The sequence below is a fragment of the Perca fluviatilis genome, chromosome 12, assembly GCF_010015445.1.
Source record: "Perca fluviatilis chromosome 12, GENO_Pfluv_1.0, whole genome shotgun sequence".
NCBI classification, from domain to species: Eukaryota; Metazoa; Chordata; class Actinopteri; order Perciformes; family Percidae; genus Perca; species Perca fluviatilis.
In genome coordinates, this window is record NC_053123.1 from 24,866,728 (window position 1) to 24,879,933 (window position 13,206).

The window sequence follows — 13,206 nt, forward strand, 5'->3', positions numbered from 1 at the left end:
TGTCAGAAGTGGGATTCGAACCCACGCCTCCATTCGGAGACCAGAAGTCCCATACTTGAGGAAGGTTTATCACCTTGAGTCTGGCGCCTTAGACCGCTCGGCCATCCTGACAACTGTGCTTAAACACAGGCTAGTGGGCTGTTTGATTACTGCTAAGTGATGTCTATAACTGTGGATTCATAGTTATTTTTTAATGCTTTATGAGCGTTATTAGTTATTACTACCTTATTAGTATAGTAAAAGCGACCATGTGTTTTACAACTTACAGACGTGTCACTATCACTTTCACGGACACATCAACAGACTTTAAACGGCGTGTGGCGTGTATTTTCGCTGTCGACGTCTAACCAATTATGCTTTGGCTACAATCATACGTGTTTAGTAAGGTCAGTTCAATTCATTGTTGGATTTAGTCTTACTATATGATTTGTTGACAATTAGAAAAATATATAATATCGATAGCCAGCCTTAGTATTTTAAAGGAAATGCGAAGAATCACCGAGCCCACCATTGGATATCTACTAAACAAGTCATAAATGGCTTCTGGAAATGTTTCGCCTGCTATAAATAGCTTGTGTTCATACATTGTAGTTGTTTACGGCCATACCACCCTGAACACGCCCGATCTCGTCCGATCTCGGAAGCTAAGCAGGGTCGGGCCGGGTCAGTACTTGGATGGGAGACCGCCTGGGAATACCCGGTGCTGTAAGCTTTTTACTCTCGTCTTTCATCAACCAAGGGTACTGCTGTTTCTTCTTTATTGGAGACAGAGCTGACAAGTATGGTGAATGCAAATTGACCTATTGAAATAACTCAAAGGATCGCCTACTGTATCGCTATTTATCCGTGATTACAGTAATACGCGTACATAGCCAACAGGGGCACTAGAAAGCTATTTAAAATGTATTTTCCGAGGCGAAGGCATGTCCCGCCCCACTCTGCTTCACTCTGCCCCTGATTGGTTTATCCACATTCAATCCTAACCAATCCCACACCTCTTGCCAAAACCTAACCAACCCAAGCAACGAAGGCAACTAGTAATAGCCAATCAGGAAAACAAATATTTGGCTTCCGGTGGTCGAAAGTGACTCCCCGCCCCGCCCCTCCTTCTACATAACCACTACCAGTCATTCTTATGAAACAAAAACATTGGACTGTTTTCACTCCGCCGCTTTCAACTGAACACTTTTTGTACACCAACTGAGACACGTTTTTGTTAAAAATGTCGATTTACAGGAATGCCGTTTGGTTTGTGAAAGGACTCCAGGAGTATACAAAGTAAGTAGAGAGATCATCATTTCTACTGTGACTTTGACTACTTTCAATGAAGTAGTCAAATGTCTTGTAATTTTTTATGATTTTTTTATGATTTGTGCAACATTAACGTTACCTAATCCTCGTACTAAGAACATTATGAAGTACCTTCGGATAGTACTGTCAAGTTTGAAAAACATGTTGCTCTGTTGGTGATAACATCCTAGACAGTGGGATACAATTCAGATATTGTATGGTTGCATAGTATGCTAGGCCAAACGTTACTGGTTAACAAGCAGGGGTTAATGTTACACATGCTATCTAAACTAGTCTATAAAATGTAAAATTAGTCAGTGGTGGAAGAAGTACTCAGCCTTACCACATTGTAAGAATACTCCGATACACGCATTTAAAATCTACTTTCAAGTAAGTATTCAAAACGTATACTGAAGTAATAAAGTACACGCAGAATGGCCCATTTCAGAATAAATATATTTTACAGGACTATAATTGTTGATGCGTTAATCTGTAATCATCACTAATGTTGCAGCTGAAGCTAGTTTCAACTTCTAAATGGGTCGCTTAATCTATAATAATGCGTCACAATGTAGGCTATTAGTGGATTTCTTTTTGGTATAATCTACTAAGCAACTAATTTACTCAGTAATTTATGTTGTCAAATAAATGGAGTGGAGTAAAATGTACATGCATTGGCTTTCAAAATGTAGCGGGGGTAGTGTAGAAGTATAAAGTAAAGTCAAGTTTGCTTGATCCAATCACTTAAATTATTTCTTAATTAGAAAAAAGTAGAGCCTATTTTGTTTCTGTCAATGCATACTTGATTAATTAGTTACAGCACTATCCATATCCATATGTACTTTCACCCATTTTAATGAAACCAGATCTTCACTGCAGGCAGAAGACAGGCGCGTTTAAATGTCTCAACCTCAGTATTACATCAGAGCATGTGATGACATTTGTGTCAGTTCATGTGTATTGTATTCAATGTACTCCTCCTAACAGGAGTGGCTATGAAGCTGCAGCAAAGCATTTTGCTCCAGCAGACCTGGATGTAAACCTGAGTGGGAGGTCCTTCATGATAACCGGTTGCAACAGTGGGATAGGAAAAGCCACAGCGCAGGAAATAGCCAACAGAGGTGAGTGTTTGAATGTCAGCAGTTAAAAAAAAAAGAGTCATTTATTCCCCTCTGCTTGTGAAAAACAGTACAGAGATCACAGAAAACAGTTCTTCTAGTTTCACAACCATTTAATTGTATAAAAGGGATATCTTTAAACAAAATCTTAAAACCTACATTTCTAGCCTGGCATTTGATTAGAGCATTTGTATGGATATTGTATGCATTTGTCTTTACCTATTTTATAGTATTTTTTTTAAATGTAAGTTATACTTTTTGTGTGCTATAGTCTCCACTTGTTTTAGTCTTCATAGTATTTCTACCAGCTTTTGTCATTTGCCTGTAAAACACTAACAGCCTATACCAGTAAAGTTTGATTCATTGATTGACACCTAATCGGTACGGCCCTGTTTCTGACAATAATTACAAGGAGAGGTGATGGAAGTTGCTGCTGGCTTGTTCACTGATATGTGTTTATTTTTGAGTCTGCAGGGGGAACTATTCACATGGTGTGTCGAAACAAGGGGCGGGCAGAAGCAGCCAAAGATGAAATTGTGGAACGGAGTAACAATCAGGTGAGAAATCTGTTGCATGTCTACCTGTCCAAGTGGAGGGGCGGGGGATATTTTTGTTACCCAAATCAAGGTGTAATGATATAGGGTGTCGTATGTTCCGACTGTAAAGCCCCCTGAGGCAAATGTGTGATTTGGGGTTTTATAAATAAAATTGACCGACTGAGGAATCTCTTTGCTTGTAGACCGCTATAATGCATGCAAAATGTAATTTGCAGCCAGGGTCAGTCTAGCAACTCTCCGTTGGCTTGCGAGCTGGAAAAACCAAACTCTGGCTGGGCCAATCCCATTGTGTATAGAGTTGGTGGGCGGGCTTCTGACCGCTGCTGCTGGGAACAGCGGTCTTTCGAAATGGCTTTGGCCGCGATTCTGGAAGACTTGGAGTTAAAGGTTCCATGACATGGTGCTCTTTGGATGCTTTTATATAGACCTTAGTGGTCCCCTAATACTGTATCTGAAGTCTCTTTTATATAGACCTTAGTGGTCCCCTAATACTGTATCTGAAGTCTCTTTTATATAGACCTTAGTGGTCCCCTAATACTGTATCTGAAGTCTCTTTTATATAGACCTTAGTGGTCCCCTAATACTGTATCTGAAGTCTCTTTTATATAGGCCTTAGTGGTCCCCTAATACTGTATCTGAAGTCTCTTTTATATAGGCCTTAGTGGTCCCCTAATACTGTATCTGAAGTATCTTTTATATAGGCCTTAGTGGTCCCCTAATACTGTATCTGAAGTCTCTTTTATATAGACCTTAGTGGTCCCCTAATACTGTATCTGAAGTCTCTTTTATATAGGCCTTAGTGGTCCCCTAATACTGTATCTGAAGTATCTTTTATATAGGCCTTAGTGGTCCCCTAATACTGTATCTGAAGTCTCTTTTATATAGACCTTAGTGGTCCCCTAATACTGTATCTGAAGTATCTTTTATATAGGCCTTAGTGGTCCCCTAATACTGTATCTGAAGTCTCTTTTATATAGACCTTAGTGGTCCCCTAATACTGTATCTGAAGTCTCTTTTATATAGGCCTTAGTGGTCCCCTAATACTGTATCTGAAGTCTCTTTTATATAGACCTTAGTGGTCCCCTAATACTGTATCTGAAGTCTCTTTTATATAGACCTTAGTGGTCCCCTAATACTGTATCTGAAGTCTCTTTTATATAGACCTTAGTGGTCCCCTAATACTGTATCTGAAGTCTCTTTTTATATAGGCCTTAGTGGTCCCCTAATACTGTATCTGAAGTCTCTTTTATATAGACCTTAGTGGTCCCCTAATACTGTATCTGAAGTCTCTTTTATATAGGCCTTAGTGGCCCCCTAATACTGTATCTGAAGTCTCTTTTATATAGGCCTTAGTGGTCCCCTAATACTGTATCTGAAGTCTCTTTTATATAGGCCTTAGTGGTCCCCTAATACTGTATCTGAAGTCTCTTTTATATGACCTTAGTGGTCCCCTAATACTGTATCTGAAGTCTCTTTTATATAGACCTTAGTGGTCCCCTAATACTGTATCTGAAGTCTCTTTTATATAGGCCTTAGTGGTCCCCTAATACTGTATCTGAAGTCTCTTTTATATAGGCCTTAGTGGTCCCCTATTACTGTATCTGAAGTCTCTTTTATATAGACCTTAGTGGTCCCCTAATACTGTATCTGAAGTATCTTTTATATAGGCCTTAGTGGTCCCCTAATACTGTATCTGAAGTCTCTTTTATATAGACCTTAGTGGTCCCCTAATACTGTATCTGAAGTCTCTTTTATATAGACCTTAGTGGTCCCCTAATACTGTATCTGAAGTCTCTTTTATATAGGCCTTAGTGGTCCCCTAATACTGTATCTGAAGTCTCTTTTATATAGGCCTTAGTGGTCCCCTAATACTGTATCTGAAGTCTCTTTTATATAGGCCTTAGTGGTCCCCTAATACTGTATCTGAAGTCTCTTTTATATAGACCTTAGTGGTCCCCTAATACTGTATCTGAAGTCTCTTTTATATAGACCTTAGTGGTCCCCTAATACTGTATCTGAAGTCTCTTTTATATAGGCCTTAGTGGTCCCCTAATACTGTATCTGAAGTCTCTTTTATATAAGGCCTTAGTGGTCCCCTAATACTGTATCTGAAGTCTCTTTTATATAGACCTTAGTGGTCCCCTAATACTGTATCTGAAGTATCTTTTATATAGGCCTTAGTGGTCCCCTAATACTGTATCTGAAGTCTCTTTTATATAGACCTTAGTGGTCCCCTAATACTGTATCTGAAGTCTCTTTTATATAGACCTTAGTGGTCCCCTAATACTGTATCTGAAGTCTCTTTTATATAGACCTTAGTGGTCCCCTAATACTGTATCTGAAGTCTCTTTTATATAGGCCTTAGTGGTCCCCTAATACTGTATCCGAAGTCTCTTTTATATAGACCTTAGTGGTCCCCTAATACTGTGTCTGAAGTGTCTTTCCCGAAATTCAGCCTTGGTGCAGAATTACAGCCACTAGAGCCAGTCCCACAATGAGCTTTCCTTAGGATGTGCCATTTCTGTGTCTGTAGCTATTGAGGAGGAGAGAGGGGGGGGCAAGGTGGAGGGTGGGGGTGTGGCCTTGACCAACTGCCACTTTACTCGTTTGGAAGCCAGGATGTCTCTCTCTCATGGGTGGGCCAAATTCGCTGGGTGGGCAAAGCAGAGAAAGGGGAGGTAACCTTGCTCCTTATGACCTCATAAGGAGGAGATTCCAGATCAGCCCATCTGAGTTTTCATTTTCTCAAAGGCAGAGCAGGATACCCAGGGCTCGGTTTACACCTATCGCCATTTCTAGCTACTGGGGGACCATAGGCAGGCTGGGGGAACGCATATTAATGTAAAAAAACCTCATAAAGTGACATTTTCATGCCATGGGACCTTTAAGCTTTTCTTTGAGAAAAGAACAAAGAATGGCACTGAAGTCCTTCTTAAAAAAGGAAGATGTGTTCGGAGTTTTGCCGACCGGATACGTTTAATCTATCAACTAGCGTTGCTCTGGTTGGTTGTAGCGCTATTGAAAGACAACCGTTTATCCCGCCCCTCGGATTGAGCCCTGCCAAAGGTGAGTTCCCAGTCCCAACATCTTGATGTGGGTCTGGCTTGTCAGGCTAATAACACATTACACTTCAGTACATTCAAGTGGCGCTTTTATTTTACGCTTTTGTCCAAAACAACTTAGACTGCTTTAATACAACCAAATATATAACCGGAGAGCTACAGTATACAGTACAGTATACTATCAGTATAAACGGTAAAGCAAAACATGACCGTTTGTATTGTCTCACAGTATATATCATGCTGCACAACTCGGGTATTATAAATGACACTTTTTTTTGAAGACCGTAGTTTCCTTTTATTTATTTATGCTAACAGGGCTGCTTACATTTTAAGACATTGAACGAATACTACTCAAAATAATTTATTTCATGCGAAAACACATTACGCAATACTTATCCTGTAACTCAGTGTTTCTCAACGGGGGCGGTACCGCCCCCCAGGGGGCGTTCTGAAGATGAAGGGGGCGTTGGAGCAAATATTTTGGAAAGGGGGGCGTTGAGGTGCCGTTGGGGGCGTTTGTTTGAAAGCTAGTTTAAACCAAAGATTCACAATAACAACACATGTTTACACTTAAACTACTAAAGAATAAGTAGTCTGCAACATTAAAAGCTGCCAGTTTACAGCACTGCGACTGGACCAGACGGGTATCCTAACTTCTCTGTGCTTCTGTCAGCTTTGTTTGGTGCAGCTCCGTGCTGCCTTCATGGAAACGGGCCGTCAGAGCATCGTCTTAAGTGAGCTCTGTAGCTACTACGTGAAGCTGCGTTCAGATAAGAATAAACCAATCGCCGCGACGTCCTGTTGTATTCTTTACCCCAATGTAGCACAAGTAGACTTTATATTTCACAGTAACAGTTTTTCGTCAGATGGTTTATTAAAAACACAGCGTTTCCTACTGTACCTGAATGCAGCTTCATTTCACGGAGAAAGAGAGAAAGAAAAGAGACGTGCGAGAGATATCGACTGTGCTTTGTTGTTTGGCAAACAGTCAGCTGTTCCATAAACTCGCGGGCAGTTCAGGGCTTATATTTGGTGTTGTAAAACTTTCTTATGGAAGCGATAGAGGCAGTGATGTCACTGTTTACTGTACGGGACTCTCACACCTCCACAAAACACAGCGCGATGTGGGGGTGCGTTTTCTCCAAACGGTTTTTTCTGCTATTTACTCCCAAGACAGGCGATAGCAAACATAGCTAGACTCTTCTAAGCATTAAACAACGCCTCTCACTAACTTTCAAAGGTTGTAAACTTATTTCCATTCGGCAGTAGGTGTCGTTCTTCAAGTCGTTTGTCATCACCAAAATACGTGTGTGTGTGTGTGTGTGTGTGTGTGTGTGTGTGTGTGTGTGTGTGTGTGTGTGTGTGTGTGTGTGTGTGTGTGTGTGTGTGTGTGTGTGTGCGCGTGTGTGTGCGTGTGTGTGCGTGCGTGCGTGCGTGATCCTTCAGCTTTTACCCCTTGATAAGTGCCAGCTTGTTTTCCGTTGGCACAATTCGATTTTAGATTTGAATGAAAAATAGATTTGAATGTTAAAGTGCTAGCTGTTTCTGATTGGCTACTGTTAGTGTTTGTAATAATAATAATAAATTTTATTTAAAGCGCATTTCATGACACCCAAGGTCACTTCACAAACAAAAAAGGTCACTTCAAATTATAGTCATCTTCTAAAGGTGCTGAGGTTCACACCATGCAGCAGGCCTTTTGATAATACCTATTTATAGTTTGAATGTTACATATCTAGTCGTTCTGATTGGCTGCTGTTATTTAATTTGAATGTCAAATGGTTGCATTTTTAAAAAAAAACTGTAAATATATATAATTTCTATTCACATGGCGTTTTTGATACCTGGGAAACTAATACATGTGTTGTTTGTCATTCAATGATTTGATTTTTTGATTATTTTTGATAACAATAGTAACAACAATAATAGGCCTATATTGGGGCGTAATCATTAATATTCGGGGCAATTAGCCTACATAATATTTGATGGGGGGCGTTAGGGACCTGGATAATGGATAGGGGGGCGCTGGCACAAAAAAGGTTGAGAACCACTGCTGTAACTGAATATAAGAGTTTACTGTTATCGGTAGAGCCAACACATAATGCATGGTGTTTATCAATATTTCTGTAAAGTGTAAATTCTTACATAACAAGACCACTCAACGAACAAATATGCAACTGATACAGTTGTGCAGTACACAGTATATTTTGGCAGATATGCAAAAAGTAATGGTAGTAATGGCAGTACTGACATGGTGTTGGAGGTAATTTTGGAAGAAGTGTTGTTACATTGTTTGTCCAGCAGAGAGCACTGTGAGTCAGGAGAGGACAAGGTTATTTTTCAGCTTACTTCAGGGATACTTGCCAAACATTTATCTTCTTATTAAAATATATATCTTTGTCTGCAGGGGCACAGCAGACAAAGATATAAATGAGATAAATGTGGTCCTTCTGTGGTGAAATGAGTCACCTAACTGACTACTGTCAGCAGAATCCCTCAGCAAATCAGATCAAGACCTCCCTCTGTCTCCATTAAATTTGCTGTGTGAAAATAGCAACAGGTGAAGATATATTAAATTATATATGAATTGCTATTAGGACATATGCAACAGTAGAACGATCCTACATTCTCAGATCATCAGCTTTAAGCTTGTTTTATGGTTGTGCGGAGGCGCCACGCAGAGCTTTGGCGCTGCGTGTTTACATTTTTCGAGAGGTGCACGTCAGGCTACAGCGTAGGGTCTGGCGTAGACGCAGTGGGGTCTGCGGGGGTACGATGCAGAAGCATAAAACGGCCTTTAGAGGCAACCACCAGCAAAAGCCGGTTTAATTTAAAAAAAAGTCGCACAATAAGGAAATGTCCTCTGTTATATTCTGAACCTTTTTTTTGTGTGTGTTTCCTGTTTATTCCCAGAACGTTCACGTCCACATCGTTGACATGTCCAGCGCGAGACAAGTGTGGGAGTTCGCCCAGAACTTCTTACAAAGCAACGCCGTACATGTACTGGTAGGTGTTATGTAGGTATGTGTTGGTTCACCTGTAATACACACACTGGTTGTTATCGTAATTGAATCACTTGTTGTGTTAACCAGATTAACAATGCTGGCTGTATGGTCAACCAGAGAGAGTTAACCGAGGAGGGTTTGGAGAAGAACTTTGCCACGAATACACTCGGTAAGTATTTTCAAATACTAGTTCCAGTTCACGTACCAATTTTCGAAACAATACTTTTTTTGGATACCTTACTTGAAGAAATGTAAACTCGTTTTGACGAAGGAAGCCAAAGTTTTTAAATCTTTTAAACAACAACCGATCATCGAAATCATGAACTATCTGATCATAGAAAAGGGTAAACTACGAATCTGACAACTTTCGGTACTTTAAAAAAAAGAAATGTCAAAACTAAGCGACACATTTCAGTCAGCACCAGTGTTAAGAAGGAGGGTTCCGTTTCGGAGTTTGAGTGCTATCATCATATGGGGCATCGGTTAGACTGCAAGAGCCAGGAAACGTCAATCCACACTGAGCAAAAGGTTTATTTCCACTCAAAATGGTGGCGCAAATGATAAGGAGTACAACAAAACACACATGGGCCTCCAGTCCTGAATGAGGAGAGTGAACTCCATCAGCTAATTAGGGGTGACCGTTAGAAGCATTGTCACTACCCGATGGGAGTCGAGTGCAGGTGGGAGTTGCGCATGCGTCACTTTGCGACAAGTAGCCTACAAGAACCCGCTAACGAGAGACTTCTGTAATGTCATTACAATGAAAATGGACCTACATGACGAAGTTCGTTCACGGCTGGCTACAAGTTAGCAATCCAACACAACAAAGGCTGTCACTTGAATGGCGTTTTGAGCTAACTTTAGCAATCAAACAATCATAGATAGCTGAAACATTTTTGAAATGATTTCCATCTTCTGTTATTGTTTGTAATGAGGAAAGTTTCTTATTTTATGGATGTCACAAATTTCAGTTGTGCACGTTATGCCGTGAACCGTTTAAATCTGAGCACGCGCGACTCACATCTGCACTCGACTCACATCGGGCAGTGACAGCATAAAAGGCCGGGAGAGGAAGTGAGGTAAAAGGAAGTGAGGAAAGCAGGTACCAAAATAAGAGCAAATAGGATCTTTACAACAACCCGAGACATATTGATATAATTAATACCCTGCACCAGACAATAACTTACTCTGCTGAGTGTGAACACATTTTCTTACAAAAATCTTTCCTATTTAACAAAATAAAGCCACTTCTCAGTGACTGTTGTCATAACAAAAGCAGTGTACAAGTACAGTATAGTAAATAATTGTTTAAGTCAGGCAGTACAAGATAATATAATTCAAATGTAAAATACTGTAAAATGTTTTTTTTTAATGAGTTTGGATTCTGAGCTACAGCAGATAGTGCAGATAAGTGTTTCTGAACTACCTTCTGTGCTTACCTTTTTATTTTCAGGTACATACATCCTCACCACAGCATTGATACCTGCACTGAAGAAGGTGGAAGACCCAAGAGTGGTGGGTTGAATTGCAATCATTGCGTCAAAAGACACACAAATACGTTTTTGGGAAGATGCTTTTACTGTCGGACCTCGTCACAGACAGGCAGACTGCGTGTACATTTTAAGCTTTATTAAAAAGTAACAAAAAAAAAAATGAACATTTGCTACTGTCTCCTCTCAGGTCACGGTGTCGTCAGGCGGCATGCTCACACAGAAGCTGAACGTGGACGACCTCCAGTTTGAGAAGGGGACGTTTGATGGCACCATGGCCTACGCTCAGAACAAAGTAAAGGAGACTGATGGCAACAACACAATATGACTGTAGCATGTATCCGTGTTTGCTGAAGTGTGTTGTCATTTTGACAGAGACAGCAGGTGATACTGACCGACAGGTGGGCTTCTCAGCACAAAGAGATCCACTTCTCCTCCATGCACCCTGGCTGGGCAGACACACCAGGTACACAAAAGAAAGGAGATTACATTTCTTTATTTCTGTGTCATTTCATTAAATAGGACTTTTTTGTAAAATAAACCAGTATACTCACAAGTCCAGGAGGCAGGGAAGCATTGTACTGTAGCAGCATGTAGTGTATGTGAAGAGCTGTAGATTATAATATCAGGGCAGGCGCATTTGATCATCTGACAAACTGAAGAGGCCAATTCCCAGCAATTATTTTATTGATTATTGCTAGTGAAAAAGCAGAATGAGGTAATAGATAGATAGATAGATAGATAGATAGATAGATAGATAGATAGATAGATAGATAGATAGATAGATAGATAGATAGATAGATAGATAGATAGATAGATTTAAAGTTGTGGTTTTTATTTGCCAGGTTTTTTGGAATATCCATCTTTGAACTTTCCGCCTCCTACCTCAACTCAATGCAGAGCAAAGGAATCTTATTTATGGTGCTCACAATATCAAAAAAAAAAATTATGTTTAAAAGTCAAACCGCGATATCTCCCTTCAGAAACGATGTTTCAGTTAATGTGGATGATCAACAGACTTCACTTTGGACGGTTTTCTTTTTGACTTAGCCGGGGGAATTAATAATAATAAATTATAATTAATAACAATGGAACACGTTCTAAATATCAGAGTTGGCACATGCTGTGAAACAAAAACAATGCTGTGTACTTTGTTGTACGCTGTGATAAAGCTATACACTTGACACTAACATATGAATAGCACGTGGCATGTGGCCGAAAACGTTGCTTCTGTGATTTTCAGTTTAGTTTTGATTTGTCTCTGTAGCTGTCCAGACGTCCATGCCTTCATTCCACGCTAAGATGCAGTCCAAACTGAGGACCGAGGCCATGGGGGCCGACACCTCGGTGTGGCTCGCTGTGTCTGCGGCCGCCGCAAAGCAGCCGAGCGGACTCTTCTTCCAGGGTATTTTTTTCTGCCATCACGTTTTATCTGGATAATAGAGCAAGAGTCAAACCATGACTTCATGGTACAATAATGAATAATTACTTCTTTACAAGTAAAAGTCCTGCATGGTAAATGTTACCTAAGTAAAAGTAAGGCCGGTTACACACTGGATGCGTCGCACGAGCTTGTCAGCTGCATGGCGTGTCCGTTTATATTTCGGCTCCCATGTTAACAGGTTATGTGCATGTAAATATTATATATTTTTAACATGGTTTTTCATTTTATCAATGGGAAATACATGTGTACAGACAAGGCTAGCAGCAGCAGCGCCGCGTCAGACACGTTTCTGGTGTGTAAAGACAGAAAAATCCACGCAACAGAAACGCCACGCTCACGCCACGCAGCCAGTGTGTAACTGGCCTAAGGATGTCTTTCGAGCTAAAAGTATCAAAAGTAAAAGTACACAATACTCCTTTTTCACAGCAGACATTTCTGCTTGCCAAAACAGGAAAAGCACAGGTGTATTATTTAACAATGGCTTAGTTTGAGTAAGTGGCCCAGTGAGCTGTTTCTTTGAGCCAGCATTCACAATACCAGGACCTCCTCTAAATAAAATATTCATCATTAATAATATAATATTCTATAATGGCCCGAGTCACGAGTCGAGACACCATAAAATACATTATTTGATCAGTAATGCCAATGGAATATTGTGTAATTATGATTATTTTTAACAATTGAATTTTCGACCTACTATATTTTGACTTTTTGTTGACATACCATACTATTACTTTTTAATGGCTTTTTTCAACAACCAACAAGTAGTCACTTCAGACTCTGACCCAGGTTCGATACCCAGTCCAGGCTGTCCCTTTTCATGACATTTTTTTCGACATACTATACCATCACTTTGTCACTTTATTCAACATACTATACCATCACTTTGTCACTTTATTCAACATACTATACCATCACTTTTTTCAATATACTATACCATGTTTTTTTTATCACTTTTTTTCAACATGTATACTATGATTTTGTTTATACACTATAGTATTTTTTTTTAACATTCTATGTCTTTTTTCGACATATGTATACCATGAATTTTTTCGACATACATATTATGACTTTTTTATCTATTATGATATATACTATGAAATGTGCATTGTTGTTGAGGTAGTTAGAATTTTTACAACTGTACTGTATATTCTGTCATATGTTATAAGATGATCATATGTTTTGTGTGAAATCTTAATTTGAAAACTAGTAACTAAAGATCCTGATGGAGACAAAACTT

General features: G+C 39.8%; 1 protein-coding gene and 2 non-coding genes across 3 annotated transcripts in view; 2 read left to right on the forward strand and 1 right to left on the reverse strand.

The window, feature by feature from the left end:
* trnal-caa lies at nucleotides 1-111 on the reverse strand. Its single transcript has 2 exons — nucleotides 74-111; nucleotides 1-46 (listed from the first exon to the last, which is right to left on the reverse strand). It is a non-coding gene; the product is annotated as a tRNA-Leu (tRNA).
* Nucleotides 112-593: 482 nt separating this feature from the next.
* Nucleotides 594-712, forward strand: LOC120570682. The gene has a single exon (XR_005641105.1). It is a non-coding gene; the product is annotated as a 5S ribosomal RNA (ribosomal RNA).
* Nucleotides 713-1,084: 372 nt separating this feature from the next.
* Nucleotides 1,085-13,206, forward strand: part of dhrs12 (dehydrogenase/reductase (SDR family) member 12) — a 12,882-nt gene continuing 760 nt past the window's right edge. Inside the window, exons 1-9 of the mRNA XM_039819153.1 lie at nucleotides 1,085-1,278; nucleotides 2,278-2,411; nucleotides 2,883-2,965; nucleotides 8,941-9,033; nucleotides 9,120-9,201; nucleotides 10,486-10,547; nucleotides 10,713-10,817; nucleotides 10,898-10,988; nucleotides 11,790-11,927. Of these exons, the coding sequence (XP_039675087.1) occupies nucleotides 1,223-1,278; nucleotides 2,278-2,411; nucleotides 2,883-2,965; nucleotides 8,941-9,033; nucleotides 9,120-9,201; nucleotides 10,486-10,547; nucleotides 10,713-10,817; nucleotides 10,898-10,988; nucleotides 11,790-11,927 (844 nt within the window). The 5' untranslated portion in view covers nucleotides 1,085-1,222. The remainder of the gene's footprint in view (nucleotides 1,279-2,277; nucleotides 2,412-2,882; nucleotides 2,966-8,940; nucleotides 9,034-9,119; nucleotides 9,202-10,485; nucleotides 10,548-10,712; nucleotides 10,818-10,897; nucleotides 10,989-11,789; nucleotides 11,928-13,206) is intronic.